The 23,525-nt window shown below is 35.9% G+C and overlaps 1 protein-coding gene across 2 annotated transcripts in view; it reads left to right on the forward strand.

Moving 5' to 3' along the window:
* Window positions 1-23,525, forward strand: part of spen (spen family transcriptional repressor) — a 69,364-nt gene that overhangs the window by 9,601 nt on the left and 36,238 nt on the right. For both annotated transcript variants that reach the window (XM_039755463.1, XM_039755464.1), the window contains exons 2-3: window positions 3,412-3,732; window positions 6,135-6,683. In XM_039755463.1, coding sequence (XP_039611397.1) covers window positions 3,412-3,732; window positions 6,135-6,683 — 870 coding nt within the window. The remainder of the gene's footprint in view (window positions 1-3,411; window positions 3,733-6,134; window positions 6,684-23,525) is intronic.

The raw sequence follows: 23,525 nt of genomic DNA on the forward strand, positions 1-23,525 counted from the left end.
TGTGCACACAACTTAATGAGGCATGATTTGTTTGAATTTTTGCTGACAGCAGTGGTTTGTTGTATTCCTGTTTTGCTGTTTGTTGAGATTTCCGCAATTACAACAGTTCAGAATGCTACTTGCTTGTTGAAACCATCTTGCCTTATGTCCTTAAAGTGAAAAGCTTATGTTATTTTTGAAATTAAATGCAAGCTTACCTGTAAAATGGTTCAAAACTATAACGTACATGGTTGAAAAAAAAAGAAGCAGAAACCTGGGCTCAATTATGTCGGGTGTGGTGGGTGTGTTGAGAGTAGAAGCTTGCTTCATTCTTGGAAATCTCAAGCTGTAGTTTACTGTAGCACCATGTTTAGTGGTGGTTAATGTTTACGCATATTCATTGCTCTTGTATATTCTTTGGCTAAAGTGTAATTTTTCACATTATCCATTATGGTGTAGGTATTACTTTGTACAGTGGTCTTTATTGATTATTTAAAAAAAAAAAAGTAATGAGCTGTAAGGGAGTGAAGACTCTGCACGTTTTCTCCCTAAAGAAAAAAATAAAGTCTATACAGTTACCCATATTTTCACTCATGTACTGGAACAGCCAGAACAAAATGTTTAACTTTTATTTATTTGCTGTCTTCATACATCTTATAGTCATTTACATCTTTTCATTTGGTTGACGTTTTATCCAAACAGTCTTTCAAATCACAGTGAAAGGTTTTCACTTTTTTAATTTTCCACTTGATTCAGATATGGCAGGTTAAGTGACTAACAGAGTAAGCTAGTGGAGAGGACTAAACTCATGATTTATAGTACATTGCTTTAGCCTCTAGCCTTACCTTCTACGTAACTGACAGGAATACTGCCTGCATTGATACCATCACAAATCAACCCCATACAGTTGGTACAAAAAAGCATGGATTTATTAAACCATATGTATTCTGTATATATTTTAGTACAATTTCCCTTGCACTGGTATTGCACAAGTTACAGCAGTAGCTTATGCTGGTGGTAAAGATCTTATCCTGCAGCACAGTTTTTACTATGAGAAAATATTTTGAGGTCCTAAGGTATAATTCTTCAACTCCTTGTTTTAATGCTGTATTTAGACTGTTTTCATAATGCCTGTTATCTTTTAACAAATACATTTTTCATTTTAATAATATGAGTTTTTGATATTAGAATAATAATGTACATGGTTGGTAGTGTTTGCAGTTTCTTTTTGAAGTTTTTTCATTTGCCTGTGTTATGGGGCAGTAACAGGAGCTTTATTTAGGGGTAGGTTCAGCACGCGGCAGGAAAATCCTCCTGTTCTTCTCTGTCTGCAGACTTGGCTGTGCCAGCAGTGTTTCTTTGCCAAGTGTATTGTTTTGTTTTCATACTTTCTGTTGTTATTTAATCACATGTTGCCATTGTGCTTTTACTGCTGGTACCCTTTTGTTTGTCCAGAATCATGATTATTGGATACGTTTTCAGGCTTAATTTTTTATGATTAAATACAGAAACTTTGAGAAAAATGTGCTTTCTAATACTGCTCTTAATTCTTTTGCACAGGCCTTTATAATAAGATTTGGCCCTTGTATAGGAATTTGAGAGAAGTTAACTAATAACTTTGACATGTAGGACGAGAAACGTTTATTTAGTTTTTAAAAGTAAAATCTCCATGCTTGACTCCAGTGCATCAGTTCACATAGATATGACAGCATGAGAAGGGTCCTTCAGAGGTTTGGTATTTCCAGTTTAACAGTGCACAAAAAAAGAGCAGCACAGTTGCCTCCTGCAGATTTTGGATTACTTTCTTCAGGTTGAGCAGTTTGTATTAAAATAGTTTGGTGTTTGTTGCCTCACATTTGTGTTATTGAAATATTTACGTTATGGCCTACATTTCAGCCATTGGATGAACCAATTGTGTAGGCATTTCCTAATATGATCTGCTTTTTAAAGAGAATTCTGCCTCTAAAGTTTTTTTTTTTTTTTTAAACCTATTTCAGAGGATGCTCAGTATCTGCTGAGTAAAGTTGATGTTACATTATGCAACGTCTAATTGTGGGGTATGTCAGATTTGCCGACAGAAGTTGCTGATCACATCTCTGGAACTCATCTGCTCACACAATTGAGAATCACTGGGGTTGTTAACTTTAGTGTCTGTGACTTAGCTTATGATCTTGAGTACATAAAGACGATTGAGCATTAGACCACTTATTCTTTAAAGGGTGAAGAACATTCATTTAAAGATACTCTATTCTGTTGTCAAAGCATTTATCGGAAACATTCTGGGAAAGGTGGATTTGAGCTACATTGATCACATTTTTAGAGCATGTGGTGAGAGATTTCCGGATATGATGCAGTTCATCTAACAAGAACATTAATTCAACTTGCTATGTTCTCTTTGCCTGATTTGTGCACCATCTACTCGTTGTCCCTAGAAGAGGTTCTGCTGTCTTTCCTGAAATTGATTCCACATATGATTCTGACGCAGTAATTTAAGAAGGTGTAAATGTTCTGCGTTGGGGTATTGCAGTGTTTGGGAAGCATAACATAATGTGTGCACATCTTTACAGATTCACAGTGCCAGAGTAAGCTGCAAAGAAAACAAAAGCATGTTTTCATGCTATAAAGATTTGTGTGCAGAGACACTTCTGATAGATTACCTGGTTCTATGGGAGGGGCAGAACACATTCTTTTCTGTTTGCATGTTTCAGCATGTAGCCCATGTGCATTTGTGTCTCATAGCATTACTTGGAGAGCACGTTTGCCAGATAAGTAACTGCAGTTATTATTTGCCTTGTTAAAAGTATCAAGGAAGTGTTTTGGTGAAACATTGTTGCATAATCAGTTTAATGTCCATTTTTGCATTGCAAAGTAGTCATTAACAGTCTCAGTTCCTTCAGCCATTCTTGAGGTATATTGTACCTAATCTTGCCAAAGGTTGTAACTTCTGTTTAATGCATACCTTAGGGTGGGAATGGTTATATTCTTTAGTTTACATAGCTTTGGTTTATCACACTGTGCAAAGTACTGACTGAATGTATCCCTTAACTCTGCTCTATAAAAATGTGTAATTATGTAACAGATTTTTCTTTACAGCATTGCTTACATGTTTGCCAAGAACAATACAGATCTTTAAAGGATACATAAGAATGAATTACAAATACCTCTTACCTTGAGTAGAAAATGAAGATGAACTATTAAAAAATTGCCATCCGTTAAGTTCTAAATTACGTAGAAGACTGTTTATTCAGCATTCCTATAGGAATACTGTGTAAATACTCTATATAGTCTTTATGACATAATCAAGCTTCCTTGTTTAACTTCTGTATAAATGTATATTTAAAGTGAAACATGTTACTTTGTCTTTCTAAACCATTCATATTTATCTTTTTATTCTCTCTTGCTTTTGCATCTCACCCACTCCCTATTTAACAGGTATGGACGCGTGGAAAGTGTCAAAATCCTCCCCAAGCGAGGCTCAGAGGGAGGCGTGGCAGCTTTTGTGGATTTTGTGGACATCAAAAGTGCTCAGAAGGCACACAATTCTGTCAACAAAATGGGAGATAGAGACCTGCGGACGGATTACAATGAGCCAGGCACCATTCCAACTGCAGCCCGGGGCTTGGATGATACAGTTTCCATAGGATCTCGTAGTAGAGAGGTTTCTGGGTTCAGAGGAGGTAGTGGAGGGCCAGCCTATGGCCCCCCAACATCTCTCCATGGCCGAGAGGGACGCTATGAGCGAAGACTTGATGGGTAAGTGCCAAGGTTTCTCTAGGCAGGGTATCTGGTATTGGTGTGGTTGGAGAAAAAATAAAAACAACTCAATTTTAGGGCCCCAAAATGGATATACATTTTTAGAAATTTAAGTTGGGAATTACCTGCGGTGGGTTGGATAGAAAATAAATTTTTCTTAAAAAGAAATTCAGGAAAAGTCCCAAAGTTGAGTCAAGTCTCTATGGATATATTCGGCTATTGATTGTGGATCTGGTGGAGCCCATGGAATTTGAAGTACTCTGGAATGTGGAATAAATAGACATCATTGACAGCTTTTTGTTATTTTACCCTTTTTCCTTTTTATTTTTCCCCATCTAATTTCTGGATCACCTGGAATATTGGAGAATGTCTACTGATTAACATCGGAGTTTGCATTAAGACCACCATTATGAGGATTACCAGATTCAAGAATCAGCAAGCTCTTTGAAATTTAGCAAATTTCATTTGAGTGTTTGAGTCTTGAGCAATTGCCATGTTGAGTCACAAAAATGGCTTCATTTTGCAAGAAGGATCTTCCTTTATCTGGATTGTACAATTGAACAGAGGGATATGTGGGTGGTTTCTAGAACATTTTTTTGTGTTTTATTTTTTTTGGATGTACATGTCTGAAGCCCTTGGATTTAATGCCTTGGATTGTCTTGGTGTAGTATTTCAAGTGTGAACACAAGACTTTAGTTGGAGAGCCTAAATGGGGTGATGGATGTATCGGTTTTCCCCGGAAACACTGGAATAAAGAATTTCTCCTTTTGGGATTGTTGCTGCTCTTGAAGTTTTCAGAACCTGAATGGATTAATAGTTCTTACAGAAAATGAAAAAATGGAATTGTCCAGTGCAGCATTTGCTGAACATTTAATGCAGAATAAAGGTTATCTGCTATTAACTGGAAACTATTTGCTAATGCTTGGGACTTTTTTCTTTTTCCTTTTTTCTCCAAAAACAAGACTGGAAGAAGTGTCAAGTTTCGCAGATGAGCCGGGGCAGAAACTGGGATTGTATAAACCTGGGAAAATGTGTGAGCGATGGAAATTTATTGAATAGTCGGATTTATTTCTTTATTTTTCTTTAAGTTATTTTTTTCCTTTTTTGGTCTGTAATCTTTTTCGCCAAAACATTTTTTTAATATCTAATTTTTGGTTGATCCATCAACATCTAGTCAATCCAGCAACCGTGACATGAGCCATTTTGTGAAGTTGGATGTAAGCCCTCCCCTCAGTAATAAAGGGGCCAAAATTGGGGATTGCTGCTGTTTTTTGTTTTCATACAATTCTGTCTCCCTAGATTTAATTTGGATATAGGTCGTGTTTCCACACTCAAAAAAGGTTGGTATGTCCTGCCCTGTGTATTTAGTCACTGTCCTCCTAACCCAAGCCAGACCCTCTTTCTTTCCACTAACTTATCTAGCATATACATGTGCTGCAGGCTTAGACTTTTGTAGTCTTAGTGCTTCTGGCTTCTGTTAAACCTCTCCTTTTATTCTTTATGGTTCATTTTTTGTTTTGTAACTAGGATTCCCTGCTTTTTGTCTCTGCTAATAACTGTAATGCCTTTTGAGAATGTAGAGTTGAATTCTAGCATGCACACATTCTATCTTTCTATGAAAGTGCCACTGAGATACTTGTTACCAGTGGCTAATCATACAAATTCTATACCATTAAGTGTACTTTACAACCTAGGTTTTAATCAAGACTGCTGCTGATCTTTTGTCTGTTCTAATTGCCCCTTTGAAGTTTAGCTGTATATGGGTGATGCTAAGTGGCTAGCGAAATAAATGATGTAAGACAACATGAAAAGTTGGCTTACTATGAAATTCCAAATTTGGCATCACCCTTTCTTAAAAAAAAAAAATGAGACAAATAGATGTGCTCACATTTACAATGGCATAAAGTTCTTGTTCTCTGTGCTCTCATTTGGAAAAACAAAGGAAGTTGCTTTTTTGTTGCATTACTCTGTTGCTCTTAATTTTAAAATCTGAAGTGTGCACAGATGTCCTATTTCACTATGTCCAAGGAGGTTTTTTATTCTAAGGGTAAATAATCCTTAGGAAAAAATACTACGCCAAATGTAATTTTCTTTCTTTCTTTTTTTTTTTTATTTTGTTGTCCATGGACTACTGTCATATGTTTGCTTCTTACTTTTTTAATTAAAAAACATGTTAGGCTTTTGAAATTTCTTCTTGTGTTGCACCCTTATCTTCTCCATTATCTCTGAAGGCATTATGGGACCTGTTGTGTGGAATTTTACAAACTGCCAACACAGCCTGTCTTTTAAACCCAAGAAATGCATCTACATTTTTTATAAGTATATACAAATTTAACACTTTATAAGACCCCATTATATATAAATTAATTTATGTCCCCTTTTCCCCCTCCTCCTCCCCTCAGGGCTTCCGAAACCAGGGAGCGTGCTTATGAACACAGTGCCTATGGACACCACGAGAGGGGAACTGCTAGCTTTGAACGAACACGGCATTACGATCAGGATTATTACAGAGATCCTCAGGAACGAACTCTTCAGCACCGTGGAGGTGGGGGAAGCAGTGGTGGATCTGGAAGTGGAAGTGGGGGTGGTGGAAGCAGCAGTTCTGGAGCTGGAGTATACTATGGCTCCCGAAGTCGAAGCCCTAGCCGCTTTGAGACACCTGAATCTCGATATGAGCCCCGTGCTCGGGAACCTTTCACTCTTTCCAGTGTAGTACACAGAGACTTGTATCGGGATGAGCTAAGTCGCGAAGTGCGTGGACGTAGGACAGAACGGAGTTACCAACACAGTCGGAGCAGGTCCCCGCATTCTTCACAGTCTCGAAACCCTTCTCCACAGCGTCTTGCCAGCCAGGCTGCACGGCCACCTCGCTCTCCCAGCGGCAGTGGTTCTCGTAGCCGCTCCTCCAGTTCCAATTCAGTCAGCAGCAGCAGTAGCACCAGCAGTGACAGGTAGGAGGTTATCAGGGAAGAAACATAATACGTTTGATTCAGGAAATGTCTTAAGGTTAATGTTACAATGAATGAAAAGTGTCCAGTATAATCATTGCTCCTTTTAAATTTGTTTCAGGTCTTTAGCACTGTTTGAATTTTGATTCCTCAAATGTAGCGCTTTGCCATATGTAAACTGGTAATTTGTTTCTCTTTGGAAATATCTTTTACATTTGATAACAAATAGCTTTTGTGGTTTGCAGAAATCACTTTTTGTTCCAGTTGCTGCATTTCCAGAGCTGTTATTACGTCTGTCTGTTTGGATCTTTCAATCTTTTGTGTTCAATTTAAAAAAAGAGAAAATGAGGCACACTCAAGTCTCTGCTTTCTCTTTGACTATACCAGTTTTAGGATAAGGAAAATGCAAAATTCACCCCACCTTGAAGTATAAATTTGCCTCTTAAATGTTTTTGTTAGCATGGGTCACACCTTGATTGTCTCACTCACCTGTAAGGGTATGCACAGCCAATTCATAACAGCACTCCTTAGTAAAAGGCTGCTGTTTGTCACTAGGCAAAAGGCTGTCAGTGTTTTTCTCATGAATGGAATTGTTACCACTATGTATATGCTAGGGAGGTGAATTGAGTTATTGGTCTTACGAATATGTTCAAAGTCTTGTATGGTGATATCTGCATATAATAGGCTTTATGTAGTGATAAATGTATTTGGAATTTGAGCTTTCAGAGCACAAAACCTATTAGCCTGTTTTTGAAATTTTATTTGGATTGTTGTTTAAATCACCTGTCGCAATAGGAAAAAAAAAACACTTTTTACTTAAGTGCATTTTTTTTTCCAGCACATATAGCAAAGTTTGTTTGCATGACCTCTTCCACCTATTTTAGTATGTGTATTTGTCTCTCTAAAATGGTCACCACATTCCACCTCTAATTGAAGGGGGTGTCATGCTTGTCAACTGTAGTTACTGACCTTGTTGCCTGAGGATATCAGATTACATAACTAATAATTATAGGGGATGACAAATTACACGACTCCATGATGACTTTCTAGCGCATTTTTAAATTTCACAAACAATGATGAGCTTGCTGCATTCTGACAGCCAATAATATGTTGTCTGGGAGTGCTGAATGAAGGCTTTTCAAGGGTAGACAAATTGGCTACTATATTGCCCTTTATTTTTCCTTTTTCTCATGGTATTACAAACACGAGACATCAGACAGATGAGCCTGTTTTCTCTCTTTGTGGTACAAAACAACTATGTTTCTTATTTCTATCAACTGTATTGTATGCCTTATAATTCTGGAACAGTAATTTATTTATTGTTAATCAGCTCTCATGCATGGAGAGTCTGCCTGTACTACTTCAGACATGTTTAGTTTTGTTAGGGTAAGTCACAAACTGATTGGGACAAGTCTCTGGGGATGCCCAACTACCTGACTAGAGGTTACAGGAACATATCGTGACTGCTTTGCTTCACTAAAACTAAGTAAATGAAGTCAGCAACTGAAACTATGAAGGAGAGCGTGGTGTGGCTAATTCTATGTAGCACTTTTCTCACTACTCGTAGTGCTTTAGATTGGGGTGGGGGGGAATGGTTGGCAATTCAGTCTCCACCAGTGTGTATCATTCACCTGGATGAGGTGGCGGCAGCCATTTTTTTTTGTGCCAGTATGCTCGCCACAGATTATCAAGTGGTGAAAGGGTGACACACATAATTATCTAATTATGAACAGGGTGATTGGGGGCCAGAATGACTAGGCTGTGGTATGCAATTTAACCTGAACATTAGAATACACCCTACTCTTTTTTTGAAGGATACCCAGGATCTTTTATGACCACGGGGAGTGAGGACCTTGATTTTACATTTCATTTGAAACATTAAATCTGCCGTAGGTAGTAAGGTGGAGGAAGCAATATAGTCCCTTGTTGGTTGTATTAAGAGCAGCCTACCATCAGATTTATCCTAGAATACCTGTTGTAGACATTTTTCGTAATTAGTTTTTAACCAGGAAAATACAAAAATAGTAATAATGGGCTATTAATTATTTTTCACGTATTTGAAATTCTCTAGCAGGTCAGTCATTTTATTAGGAATGTATAAATGTCCCTGATCTTTAGGGAAGTACATCCTTGCCAGCGTTCAGTTTTTTGTGAGTTGTCAACTGATATAATAAATGAGTTGATATAGAAATGGCAAAGTGTTATGGATATTAATTTTAAACAATTCTGTATGTGATTGAAAAACCACCATTTGTAATTAATTTGCATATAAATTTATTTGCAAAGAAGGATTAAAAATTAGTAGCAAAATATTTGTATGTCTTTCATGCTTGTAGTTTGTAGTGCAGATAACATCCAGCTATGAACCAGCCTGTTTCTAGAAAAATGAACTCTGCCTGTTAATGTGAAGGTCGTTATGGCTTTTATTTATTTATTTATTTATTGCTGTAATTCCTTGTCTGGATGGCAGGTCTTGCAGGTACTTTATATTATACTATTGAAAGGAAATAACATATCCATCCTTCAAAGCCACTTAATCTGACTATAGTGCTGTGGAGTGTTGGAGCTCATCTGGCACTGTAAAGAACTGGCACTGATGGAGTCCATTCTATTGTAGGGCATGTTCATTCTTATACAGAAAAAATTAGAGCCTTCAGTTTTCCTAACATGTACCTGTATATATAAACTAGAGGACCTGGAGAGAGTATGCACAGGGAAAATCTGCAAACTCCTTATTGACGCTGGCCAGGTTAGGGCATGAGCCTAATCTCTTGAAGCAGTGAAAAAAACAGTATCGTCACTGGAGGAGTAACAGAGACACAGCAGCCAGCACACAAGTCCCAAGTGCAAATAAACTGCTTTATTTTACCAACTACCTTATAGAGGTGTGTTCTCCTTCCAGAACACACAAATCCTTTCTTTTCCTTTTTATAATTATCTCTTCCACTCCTCCCAGGTGAGCTTTAACTGACTAACTGAGGTGGAGTTGTTCCTTTTCAACCTTAACATGGGAGTATTTCCTGAGCAACAAGATTGTCATGTGGACCTGCCTCCAACAACTTCCTCCAGGGCTGTCCACCAAAACTATAAATCCTATGCTGCCCTGTGGGAGCCATTCCAAAGAGATGCTGCTACCCTGCATACTGGGGGGAGGACATGACCCTGGAAGGCAGTCTCCATCTATCAGTCCACTATAAACTAAATGTACAGATTCTAAGCCAGGAAAGGTACCACCAACCAACCCAACTAAGATGCCTATTCATCCTCATCCTCCCTTACAACAGTAATCACAATTGTGCGAATGTGCCTGACCCAGGCAGTAACATTACAGTATTGTTTGCTGAACTGAAGTGGTACAATTACATCTGCTGCTGTAATGGTAACAGATACAAGAAAAAAAGAGTAAATAAAGAAGTGTCAGTGACTAACTTTTAATTTGAAATGTGTCCCAATAATTCAGATTTCTGCCACACAAACAAGTGCTTTGAAAAATCTTATCACCCAAACGATTATACCCGTGTTTCATGCTCTTACCCTCAAACACCACACATTAAACTCATTCATTCATCTTCAAAACCCTCTTTATCCTCAGCAAAGTTGTGGAGAGCACGGAGTTAGAAACCATATGTACTGCATATGTTCAGAAATGCATACATTTCATACTGTCCAATAACTCATAAATTGATTAGTGTTGAATGAAAGCAAAGGATCCATCAGTGATCTGCTGCAGTTTTACCAACTGTGAGCTCTCCAGTTTAATGGATCGGATCTCTAGGGGCACCTTCAGAGACGTATCTCGCTTTGATTTTCCTTGTTAAAAAAAAAAAAAAAATCCATTCTCACTGTATTAGCTCCTTCTTGGCTTCCTGCTTTCACTGTGCTTATTTCCACTGTCCTTTCCACCCAAACAAAAACTCCCTATTTTTCCATTTCCGGAATTCCAAGCTTACATCATTAACGGTCCTTTCAATTTTTAAAAACATGCATTTGAATTCAGTGGAAAACTACACAAACGATAATTACTCATATTTTGAATGTTAATATTTTCAAATTGTATTTTACACTATCTGTAGAGAAGTTAAGACGACCTCAGCAGAATACAGTCTTAAGCATGACCTATTTCTGCACATACCAGTTTATAATTAATATTTTTTTTTCAACCCCATAATAGTGTTGACTCTGTATGAGAATTAAGCCTGGTAAGGACATTTCAAGAATTTAGCTGACCTTTCCCACTCTGCAGTGATTGTGTACTTACCCTCAGTAGCACTTGTTTTTTTGTTTTAAAGTTGGCACTTCAGGAATACACTTAAGGGCAGTTAACATTTATAATTAAGTGTCCTGAAGGTGCTGCCTATGCTCACATGTCTGACAGTATGTACTGTATGTATGTTAGTATGCACGGTTATAGTTACATACTACTATTTGGCCACGTCTTATTTTTGTGACACTTTTCTTTACTCTGCACACCTCAGACTAACATAATGCCAAATCATGTTACTTGCAGATATTCTCAAATATGATTCTGCACTTATGGGGCGTATCAATAAAGGGGTTCAGACAGAGTGTAGGAGTTTGAACTTTATTGGTGCAGAAGCAGTTGCCCACAACTTAACATCAACAAAACCAAGTATCTGGTTATTAGCTTTTCACTGCATCAAACAACTGCTATAACTGGTCAGTATTCAGGGGGTGGATGTACAGGTGGTGTGCTTTTTACAACTACTTTGGGGTGGGGTGGGGGGTCCACACTAACAGGTTGGACTGGTCTTGTAATGCAGAGGAACTATATAAGAAGGGGCAGAATAGGCTGGTTTTTTCTTAGTAGACTGCATTTCTTTAATATGGCTAATGATACCCTTCACTTACTGTACAATTATGTGATGGCCAGTATGATTATTCTATTTTGTGGTGTGCTTGGCCAGTAACACCACTTCAAGAGAGGCCCACTGAATCAACAAGTTAAACAAGTAGGCTCGGTTATGGGATGCACTGTGGACCCCTTGGAGGTACTAGTGCCATTATGAATAATAGTTACACATTCTCTCTCCGGCCAACGAACATTTCAGAAGAAGTGTTTAAAGGAATGTTACTGGGGCTCCTTTATACTTACAGCCATACACCTACATAATGCCTCATTGGGACTGCCATGTCCAAAGGGGTTTTTTATTTTTTTTTTTATTTTTAGTTGTTCTAATGTGTGTTCAGACTATAGTGTGTGTATGTGTGTCTTATTTAATGATTCTCTGTATAAAGGCAAATGATCTCCTGGTGACAAAGATCCATCCATTTATACATTCCTCACACCTTCCTACATCGTGATAGAAAATATATGGCAGCTCAGATCATAACAGTGGGTTGAGTTTTGAAAACAATACATGGAAAAACCAGTTAAACAGTACTTGATTGCAAAGACAGGTAATAGCAAGTACTTGTTAATTGTGCTATCTCTTGCCATACATGCATCTTCGGTGTTTTTCCTCGTTTTACTTGTGTGAAAGTCTCTTAAAGGCTGTCACTGGTACAATCCCTTGAAGCCTGCTTCTCAGACTTATGTTTGAGGCACCTTTCTCACCTCCTGTCCAGTTTTATACTTGCCGTCTTTAGAGGGGAATCTGCCTGCATACCTCATTTGCCTTTATTCCTCCTTGTGCGCCTCACACTCCTTTTTTGCACACACAGATTTCATGTTGTGTGATAAGGGTGTATTTTGTGTTTTAAACGTGTTTGCGAGTTTTCCACTACTTTTTATCATAATGGTACAAGCTTTTTAAAAACCAAAATATTCATTTAACCTGCTATACCAGATTAACTGCTTTATTACCAGTTTCTACTGTATTCTATTTAACCTTTATAAGAAAAGGTTTCAGGGTTGTCAGTCTTTGTAAAATTGGGGAGTGTTCTCCCCTTTAATAAATGATGCAGAAATGAATCCTCTGACACTCACAATCTTGAAATTGCATACTGTACCACTCTGCCTATATGTTGTAAAAATGCATGGTTGTAGATCTTTTTTAAGAGAGGTTAATGATCTGCTTGTGCATCCAGAGCTGTAGAATACAAATGTTAATTCACTTATCTGTATTAGGGTAGAGTCAAGTTGGAAATTAACCTCTAGTGTAGATATGTATACATTTTTAAATGTGTGTGTGTATATATACAGTATACTGTATGTGTGTGTATACATATAAAATTAATTTGTATAAGTGTGTTTAATATTTAAACTGTTGTGATAAGAATGAGTCGGAGACATCATAAAGATTTGGGGCAGCCACCCGTATAATTGAATTGGCTGCAAAAGTAGTTGTAAATAGCACAATGTGCTTAGTTCAGAGTCCAGAACAGAACTGCCTGTACTGAGGCAAGATGGCAGTTTTAAAGGGCTGGAAGGGAAGTGACGTCATCTATGCCAGAACTGGGAGTGGTGTCCTTGTGCCCGGAAGTGACGTCATCCTTGGGGCCGGCAACAGGCGGGATTTCCCGGGAAAGGTCTGCAAGGGACTGAGAGAGATAGTCAGTACACTCCGCCACCCTCTGGCCTGGCGTAGAATTACTAGTGTTAAGGCCCTTCAGCTGGTTCCCATGCGCACGTGTGTGACACTGTATTGCATATACAACATTAAGTAGAGCTAACACTATTCTACATCTGCCAAGGCTGATTCAGATTACCTATTCTTTTAATAGTAACATCCAGTCCTCCTTTAAAAAGATATTTTGTATCTATGATTTTCCTTAAATGCCACCAGTGCTTATAAATATGAATAAGTGTTTTTTTTATAGTCCTTTTCATTTTGAGCAAATTAAACATATCAGTTTTCAAAAGAACTAAATGTACCAGTGACAGCAAACAATGTAAAAGTTGCCTACTCAGCATTAAACAAAATTGTTTATTTCCTGCTGTTAAACACACAACAGTAGTTGTAATTAAAGTAGTTGTACATAAGCAATTGTACAAACAACAACCACCTTTTCAAATGTAATTTTTCGTTCACCCATAGCTGACCTTGGGAAACTGAAGCTGATCCTCATAGCATCGGAAGCAAGCCCTAGAAGAAAGCATTGTTAGGCACACTAGCACATAAACCCACATACTCGCATAATGCTAATTTAGACTAACCAGTCAACACTGCTTCTCTGTTTTGGTTTTTAACTTCCTTCCTCATCGTTCTCTTTTCCTGCACTTTTTTTGGTCCTGTATTATAGTGTTAAAGCAATACAACAGTGACTTGGTGTCTAATTTGGCCTCGCGTCTGACTAGTCTTATGGTTTCTCTTGATTTCATTTGCATCTGATCTCTCTCCTTGAATCATTTAAGGGCAAACACACATTTCTGATAATGCTGTTATTTTTTTAGTTTATGTTAAGTCTTAATTTGAATGGATAATGCTGTGGTTTTAAATATAATTTAAGCTTTAAGTTTTGAACAGAAATAAACATTAGATTTAGTACTTCTGTTTTCTAGTATTTAAAAGACATCCTTCTATCAATATGAATACCTCTTACAAAACTATAGATGTTTTGTCTGAATCTGGATAAATTTCCTACTGACTGAAAAATTTTCTGTTGCTTATAATACTATGCAATCATATACATGAGAAATCTTGCTCATTATTGATTGAAGCCATATTGCAAATGTAATCCATCTGTTTTTTAATAATATTCTTACCTTGTGTTTCAGTGCTTCATGTGGCCTAGATATCTGAATTAAGCTAGTTTCATATTCCATTAATTCTAGTCATGGGGTATAGCTGGCTGCAGTTGGTGATCTCTCTGCTGGATCATGTCAGTTTATGGACTGAAAATAGCTGGGCATGTCAAATTTAGTGACTGCATGATAACTTTCCAGCAAAGTCGTGCTTGCCTCTTTTTCTGACAGCCTATAGCATGCTGCCTGACAGAGTCGATGTTCTATGAATAGTTAACAGGTATGGCAAGTTCAGCCACAGACTTTGACCCTTTCTTCCTCATCCCCCCCACCATTCTTTTGTGTTCTGTAAAACACAGGAAATCAAACAAAGAAGCTTCTCTTCTGTTTGTGAGGTCCAGGACACCTGGGTTCCTTAAATCTCATCACTGAAATACACCCTTTGTACTTATGGATGAGTGTTCATTGGTAGTCAGTTGTCATGCACACAGAAGCACCTCCTACCACTAAAGACAAAATCAAACCTGTTAGATTTTGTCAAGATGAGTTGTGGACTGTAGTTGAAGTGAGAGGCTCAGTATTTCGGGCTAGATGATTGTGCCACTGACTGTCTTTGACTTGCTACAGTGTAAGATTATGTAAAGGAAAAGACTATGACTGCTGATTGCTGGAAAAGTCCCCTAATGTGATGTGGCCTTTAGACATAAATTGAGAAGGAACTATTTTGGATGGTGTAGGGGTGGTTTATCTATTGCCCATGGTCTCCTGCCACTACTTAACCTATAGCATGTGGACATATTCAGAAAACAAATCACAATCGCTGCTAAATCTCTCGCACAATTTGTCTGAAAAGGCAAATGGGACCTTCAGACTGGAGTTGCACCTTGGCACAGCTGTGAATTATTTAAATTTGTATTAAAACATCATTGTGCCTGAAAATGTTATGTTTTGCAAGGTGTGGTTTATGTTAAAACATTACAAAAGTCTAAACAAAGAATGTTAGTCTTTTAGCAGTTTTCTGGCAAACGAATGAAGAAAAAGAAATATGCACCCATTTAATTTAATAAAATGCCTTTGCTGTGTGTGTGCGTGCGTGTGTGCGCATCTTTAAATGTTAAATTTACAGCGTTGCTGAAAATTCTTGATTTACGATGGACATCTAGAAGTGTTTCTTTTTATGCCCTTTTGATGTTTGATCCCATGTCCTCCACATGCGTTGGGTACCCATTTTAAATGAAATTTTAAAAATCCAATGACAAGATCATTGTGTACAGAATATTTCGCATTAAGTACAACTGTGTGGATGTGTGAATTACTCCCACGTAAAAATGTTTTTGTTAGATTTGGCACTTACATTTTAAAGAAATTGACTATCTCCTTTTAGCTGCAGGAAATGGGCTATTCATTAATTTAGTTCAACACATGGATGCAATGTACTGCACACACTACCAAGCAAATTACATATTTTTTATTTTTTTAAACATGTTTCTACCAAACTGCTCCATAAGTTAAGTTGTTTAATTCCTTTATTTAGCAATGCATTAGAATGACATAGATGCTTGGCTTAAACTGTCCATAAGTTAATTGTGTAGCTTAATTTGAAACTGGCATATCTAACAAGTAGAATCTGGCATTAAAAATCTTGATCAGTTTATCTAAATTTAAGATGAACAGTGTGGTAGAAACTGCACTGTGTACTTTTTGTCATCGTCGGAAGATATTGAACGTGTGTGGCACCTTTTTATTTATTTATTTTTAAAACCACTTTTACATTTATTAAGGCTTCTTTATCATTTTATTACTAAAGTAGCATTCTTTCACATCTTAGAGAAATCCAGGCCAATGTTTTTTTTTTATAGCTTGAGAAAACTAGCAATGTCCTGATATGCAAATTCTCTCCGAGTTTTTTAGCGAGCCAACTTGACTACTTTGAAAAGTGTACGGTTTTCTACTTCTAAAGTTTTTCTTGGTGGTTTTCATTTGGCAAATAAGAATCTCAAATTTTTTTATACATAGCACATTGTTTTGGTTATGACCGTAGTGACAACTGTTTCCTAATTGTATCTTCTTATGCAAGAGAAATGTGTGTCCCCTGTAATTAACTGTTGGTTGTGTTTTAACCGTACACCATGTTGCCATTCTATTTGCTTGGGATGCAGACCATTGAGTGTGAGCTGGCCAAGGTTAATTATGCCCCATCTATGCTTCTAGTTTTTCATTTAGTTTTGTGTGTCTCGGTCAGTTTCTGGCTCCGGCATTTTTGAACTTTTTAACTTTGTTTTCTTTTGACAAAGCTAGTTTGATTGCATAAATTTTTAGTAAAATCAGTCTTTTACATATATTAAAACAAAGCTTATAAATGTCGCTTGAGCAGGTCACCACATAGGTTCGGGCATCTTTTATATTCAGTTTTGAGATATTAACATAATGTAAACCATTATTTACAGAGGGTTCTGCAAAATAAAATTCAGATGCTTCAGATAAAATTTACAAAATTTCTGAAGCTTCAAGTCGTTTAGAATTACACTTAAAGAAAATATTTTACTCTGATTAATAGAGAGAGCTGCAGCTTCAGAGCATTTCCATGTGAATAGGGTGTCTGATAATTAACGTTTTTATTGGCCATGTTGTGTTTTCATTTGCTTAGGTTCTTTGAGATATTTGTGTCTGAACTCCTAAACTGGGTGCTTCCTCTAAAATTTTGTACATGACTTGGGGATGGATTATTGGAAAGCAGATGATATTGCTGATCCCTTACATGTTAATGTTTGTTATGCGTAAAGCGTGTGCCTCCAATCACTTAGTGATAATACAAAGATAACAATATCTTATATCCTGGAAAATAAAAAAACAAACATGGTATACATGTAGTCTTGCTCATGGCTTGATATTCCATTTGGGGTTTTCAATGCAAACATTTCCCGTATACTGTATATTTGGTCTGCCTTCCTTGTTGCAAGGTAATTCAGTGTCTTATTACACGATTTTATTCATCTTTCCCTTTTTGTTTATCTGGGTCAAATTTTTCAATTAATTTTTTACCCACTTTTACCAAACCAGTTCCCTTCAAACTTTGCATTCATGCTGATCTATGGTGTCAATACAATATTTCATAAGTTTTATCCCAGGATCTGTATGCTAGCAAATACACATTGTATGTAGTGCTTTTAGCCAACACACACGTATCAAAAATTAGTGGTGTTAGTCAAGTGGTTAGGATGTTGGACCTTTGATCAAATGGTTGAAGGTTCAAGACCATTGTAGACAAATGAATTAAAAAAAAAAAAAAATTATTTTGATTAATTGATACTGAAAATTTGTCAAATTACTTCAATATTACAGTTAAGCAGCATCGGTCAAGTAGTTAGCGTGTTGAAGTTCAATGAAATGGTTGAAGGTTTGAGAACAATGAACACAAAGCAATTTTTTTTTTTTTTTACCAATTTTTTATCATTTATAATCAAATTTGGCGAAAATTTCAGTCATTTGATTATATTGGCACAGTGGATAAAGTGTCAGGCTTTTTTAAAAAAGACTGAAGGTTTGATTCTCCAATAGATAAACACACATTTCCAGTGCTGTACTTCACACGTGTAAGGTTTCGCCATGGTTAGGACTTTCTGAAATGAGAAACGAACATGACTGAGTGTTAATGTTTCACTTTAAGATGATAGGTTTGATATCACTCTGTCGCAAATGTAATTTCTATGAAATCACCTTCCCATCCAAGTCAAGGTTTTTGTAACGTGCCGAGAGGACTGTTTGGCATTAGGGTGGCTAAAATCATATTAAATAAATAAATAAATAAATGAACTAAAAAGTTAAAAAAAAATATATATATATATTTTTGTTGGTCTAAGATTTTGTTGTTCATATGTGACTAAAAATAAAATTGTGGGGTACCCATAAAAGAATTAATTCACTTAAACTAAAGATTCCTTAAATGATTAAAAAAAAAAAAAACTTTAAAAATTTCTCCAATTATAACCATTGTCCTACATACTTTGATCAACTTTTATAGGTGTCATTTCTTTCCATAGTTAAGATGGTTAGAAATTTCACTTTAACAAATCTATGCATTTTAAGAAAAAAATAATTCTTTTGTGGGTGCCTCACAGTTTAATTTTTAGTCACATATGAGCAACAAAATCTTAGTACAAGAAAGTTTAACTTTTTAGTGCATTTTTGAATAAAATCATGTCACTTTAAAATCTTTTTAATATATGTTTTATTCACTATTTTATAATTGTGCCTTATTTGTTACTTAACTTTTTTTTCCCATTCTTGATATTTTGTTAAGTTCACAAGTGTGGGATGTGTGTGTTTTTATAGTACAGGGGGTCCTCGGTTTACGACACAGTTCCATTCCTGCAACAGTGATGTAACCCGAATTTTGGTGCAAGTCGAAACACACTCTAGTCTAAGTCAATTACCTGTTTTAACACATTTGCAAAATCATAATCTAGAACATAAAAACACAAAATCTTAAGCCTGCGAAAAAAGAAAAGGACATAAATATACTGTACTGTACACTATACTGTAGTAACAAAGAATGAGTGTAAAAAAAATGCTTACCTTTATTCCTTCTCATGTCTCAATTTTTTTAAGTTTTTATGGGAGTGAGTGTTGTAAACTTGAAACGTATGTCGAAACGTTGTAACCCGGAGGACCCCCGTATTGATTCTAAAGCCATGTATTGCAAATGCATTTCCAGTTTGCTTCTTTCCTTACAGGTATTAATAAGACTGCAATTTCAGCAGCACTGGATCCTTTACCAGCATGCTTAACTGACATAAAGGGCAGCTGGAGTGGTGTCTGGAAATATTTTACCTATGTAGAAAATAGGGATGGAAAGCCACATGCATACCTGTATGCAAAAACTGCAAGTGAGCCAATAGGAAAAAAAAATCGAGAGATCTCATTTTTAAATTACAGAATCATTAAAAAGAAGTCAAATGTTGTTTGAACTAGAAATTAACTTTTTTTCCCTACAGGTTAATATTTTGTGTAGTCACCTAAATGTTAATGCATTAAGACAGGAGTCACATTATTTTTTACTTGCAAGTCATATTTATTCTATACTGTTCATTTAGGTGCAGCACTCTTTAGCACTAGAGCTCTGTCATTCCCTTGATTCTTAAGCCCTTCCTGTAGCACATTGCATTATTTTATGTTATTACAGTACATGCAATTTTTAAATTTTATTTAATCCCATTTACTATATAATGTAAGGTGCTATAACTTTTCAACCCTCAATGGTATAAACAGTGGCTCTTCTCCTCCACGTGCTCTTATTTTTCCAGCTGTGCTTCACAGCATGTATTAAGTATGTTAGTGCTTATTTACAATCTAATAAAAGCAAGCCTCACAGAAGAACACATTGACATTGTAGTCTTGCAAATTTTACAGAAAATAGCAAGTTACAAAGACATGTTTTATTTGCATAAAATTGCAATGTGCACTGTTGCATTTATGTAAAGCCTTTGAGTCTATTAGTTGTCTGTTTTTTGTTACTTTTGTGAACAATTATTTACAAAGGACTACATTAATATTTGCTTGAATAATTAATATTTTTATTATGTTTAGACTACACTACTTGAGGTGTTTGCTTTCATCAATGTTAATATTTTAATGCACTCTGAATTGCAATTTAAATACATTTTTATTGAGTTGCATATTGCATTGGGTGTTGAAAAAGGTTTTAATTTTGCTTCTTAGTATCGTACCAAAGTTTGAAATTTTGGTATCGCAACAACCCTAATAGAATGTCGCTACGTATTGCAGTCACTCTTGACCAGAGCAGGCAACTGTGGAATTCGACAATTGATCACTTAGTGGAGTGGCACAACCGCACCACAGGAGTCGAAGACACAACCAGTGCACAATCTCAGCTGTTTAAGCTGTACCTTGGAGTTTGACAAAGTTTATTAAATTGAAGGCTAATCAGAATGAATTACATTCTTGCACTTAAAGGAATACACAGATTTCAGGAAACAGAGTTGGATTGTTTAGTGAATTCATATTCATTTTCGCTCCTTTCTATTTGACAAACCGACTGCTGCCAATTCATAACTGCGTTGTGACCAAACTTAGACAGATATTTGTAATTGTCATTTCTTTAAGATGTCTGCAGTGAACTAACTGCCTTTAAACCTGAATTAGAAAATTAAAATCGGCGTCGTACAAAAAAGATTAACAATTCTCCAGGAGAACTTTAAAGAAATTTTACTGTAGCATCAGCTGCAACCTCAATTCAAACTCTGAAAGGGACAATTTAGAATAAAAATGAGAACTTTGTAGGATATGGTGACACCAGGGTCTACTCATGTGCACTCACACGTTGAGACCATTTAACCAAACATCCAAGGCTTTGAAAATGTTGGAGGAAAAATTGAGTACTCGGGTTAGGGGATTGGGGGGTTGAACACAAAACACAGTGCAAGCATTCAATTAGGTGGTGGATTTGAACCGATTATATTGGATCTTTAAAGTGGCAGTGCTGATCATTTTTCACTTCTATGTCACCAAAGCTATCGGTATAGTAGCTATATTTTGACTATATATAGTATGTGAAATTTCTTAAGTTAACAATTTACACTTAATCTTAAGTTAACTGCTCAACTGCCTTAAAGCTGCAGAAAATTATACTCTTGACAGGAAAAACAGTACAGTATGAATGGAAAAAAAAAAAGTTTCTTGGCATATTTTATTTTACTTATCTAGATTTTTTGTTTCTTGCAAGTGTGGCTTTTTTGCTAAGTATGTGTGGAAATCTGTTAATGAAAAATTAAACATTTATTTAGTGTTAAAATAGTAGAAATATCCAACGTATTTGAAAGACTGGCTGATAACATTTACTACTCAGTTTTAAATTATAATTCTGATGTTTACAGGGATTTATAAAATTAACTATTTTACACAAGCTTGTTTATTTAGCTTGTGGAAACCTGGTATGTTTGTTTTTTGGTTTCAACAATATTAGAGTGGATTAAATTTGTCTACAATATCACAAGGTATTCAGTCTGTTTTGTCAAGAAACCTTATGTAGGACTAAGCAGGTGTTTTCAAATTACTACCTTACTTAATGACCATTTTCTCTAAATGTCCTAATGTTGGCCGTATCTAGGTGATCTTGGCTTAGCTGCTGCTTCAGTTACAGCTAAATCATAATTTAAAATCTTATATTAGAGTCAGAAATATCAGGATAGAGAAATGTATTAACCTGCTTTACTTTTTCTCCACATGTACTGTTTTGTAATTAAGTGTATATTGAATATTTTATAAATTATTTGCATAGTTGAGTAAATTGCGTCCACAGAACTATTACAATTATTCCTTTTTTGGGCACACTTTTTCTTAACAAAAATTTATATTAACTTAAATATGTGATCTTAAATTATTTGTTTAGGTTAAAATTATTTTTAGGTATTTTTATTTAAATGGATTATTTTACTTTATTTGAATCTGCATTTCCCTGGTACTCTTGGCTTTATATAATCAAGAATGGATGTAAAGACATTTTTAAATATTTGATAATATCTATTAAAAGCAGTTTTACATACATTTAGTTTTCTTTGCAGTACACATTTACAAACTTACAAGATTATCTATTTTGTGGAACTTTTGTTTGGCCATGTGTTTTTTGAATGTTGAGTATGAGAATGATCACTTTTTGATGATTGATGCCATGTCACTATTCACCATTGTTTCTTATACATGTATTTATAATTAATGATTTTAAATATTTGTGGCTTTGCTTGTGTGACTGTATTTGGTCCTATCCCATGCATTTCCAGTAATTTTTATATGTGTATAAAGTAAATTGTATTTTTTTAAATATTGATCTTTCAAAATGATCGTGATTTTGCCTTTGCTACTTTGTAAGTTATGATGTCTAGGCTGTACAAACATGTAACTGCTCAAGCAGTGTGTCGCATTTGCGAGCTAAAGAATTTCTGATGAAAATCCACTGTGCATAAATTGCTGTGATGACAGCTTTGGTCAGAAATTACAAACTCTGTCAGCGCACTTAAGGAGATTTGTGCTTTCTAGTTACAATCATTCCTAAATATCTACAGAGATAATGGACTGCTTACAAACGCATAAGCCAGAGCTGATGTGAAACGGAACATGCTTAACTTACTGACTTGAAACATATAACAACTAATCATTTGTTATTTCACTGTGATGAAAAATAAGCTTAATATGATGTTATTTAAAGTAATGTATCATCTATGACTCCTAATTTAATTATTTTCAGATTTTTTGCTAACATTAATATAATGAAATGTGTTTTCTTTGTTTACATTTTTATAAACAACGATTTTTATAAATAGAATCCCTACTTTGTGTTGTATGCTGACTGGATCAGATACCACTACAACCATGAGTACAAAAAATTCATTGCCACAGTTGTGTTATAGATGTTTAGCAAGCTTTAATGTTAAGAGTCTCACTTTTTTAGGTACAGTGCAGAAGCTTAACTTAATTCTTACAAGTAATCAAGGTAGATAATGTATATAAACACCCAACTCACATATGCACACACACACGTATCCTTGATGCTTGCTTACAGAATAGTCCTTTAGTCTGCACCTATGTGTGTATGTCTATTTATTTATCTATCTATAAATCTGCGATACTGTTTGCATATTTGTAGCTGGAGATCCACAGAGGGAGAAAATGAATCGCGTATCATAAAGTAGCTCAGGAATAAAAACTACTTTATGATGCATGATTCATTTTCTCCTTTTGTGGATATCCAGCTTCAAATATATATATAATGTGTATGTGTTACATAGTTTACTGTCAAATGCGAAAAGTACACAACACGTGTTTCACCCTTATTTGGGCTCATCAGGCGTACACACTCCACTGCACCCGTTGTGGGGATTGAGCCTTGGACATCTGTGTCAGAGACAAAGTTCCTTTATGCTGTGCTACGGCGTGTGGTTCGTTTATTTGACAGCCTGGAGATCGGAGTAATTGCAGTCATAGCATCCGTAGTCTGAGTCTTAATCTGATTGTTTGGGTGGTTACCTACCAGGTAATGCATGTGGTTGGTCTGAAAGTCTGCAAACATCCGCCACGGGCCCTATCATTCATATCTATCTATATATATATATATATATATATATATATATATATATATATATATCTATATCTCTATCTATATCTCTATCTCTATCTCTCTATATATA

Source organism: Polypterus senegalus, chromosome 6, assembly GCF_016835505.1.
Source record: "Polypterus senegalus isolate Bchr_013 chromosome 6, ASM1683550v1, whole genome shotgun sequence".
Classification (NCBI taxonomy): Eukaryota; Metazoa; Chordata; class Cladistia; order Polypteriformes; family Polypteridae; genus Polypterus; species Polypterus senegalus.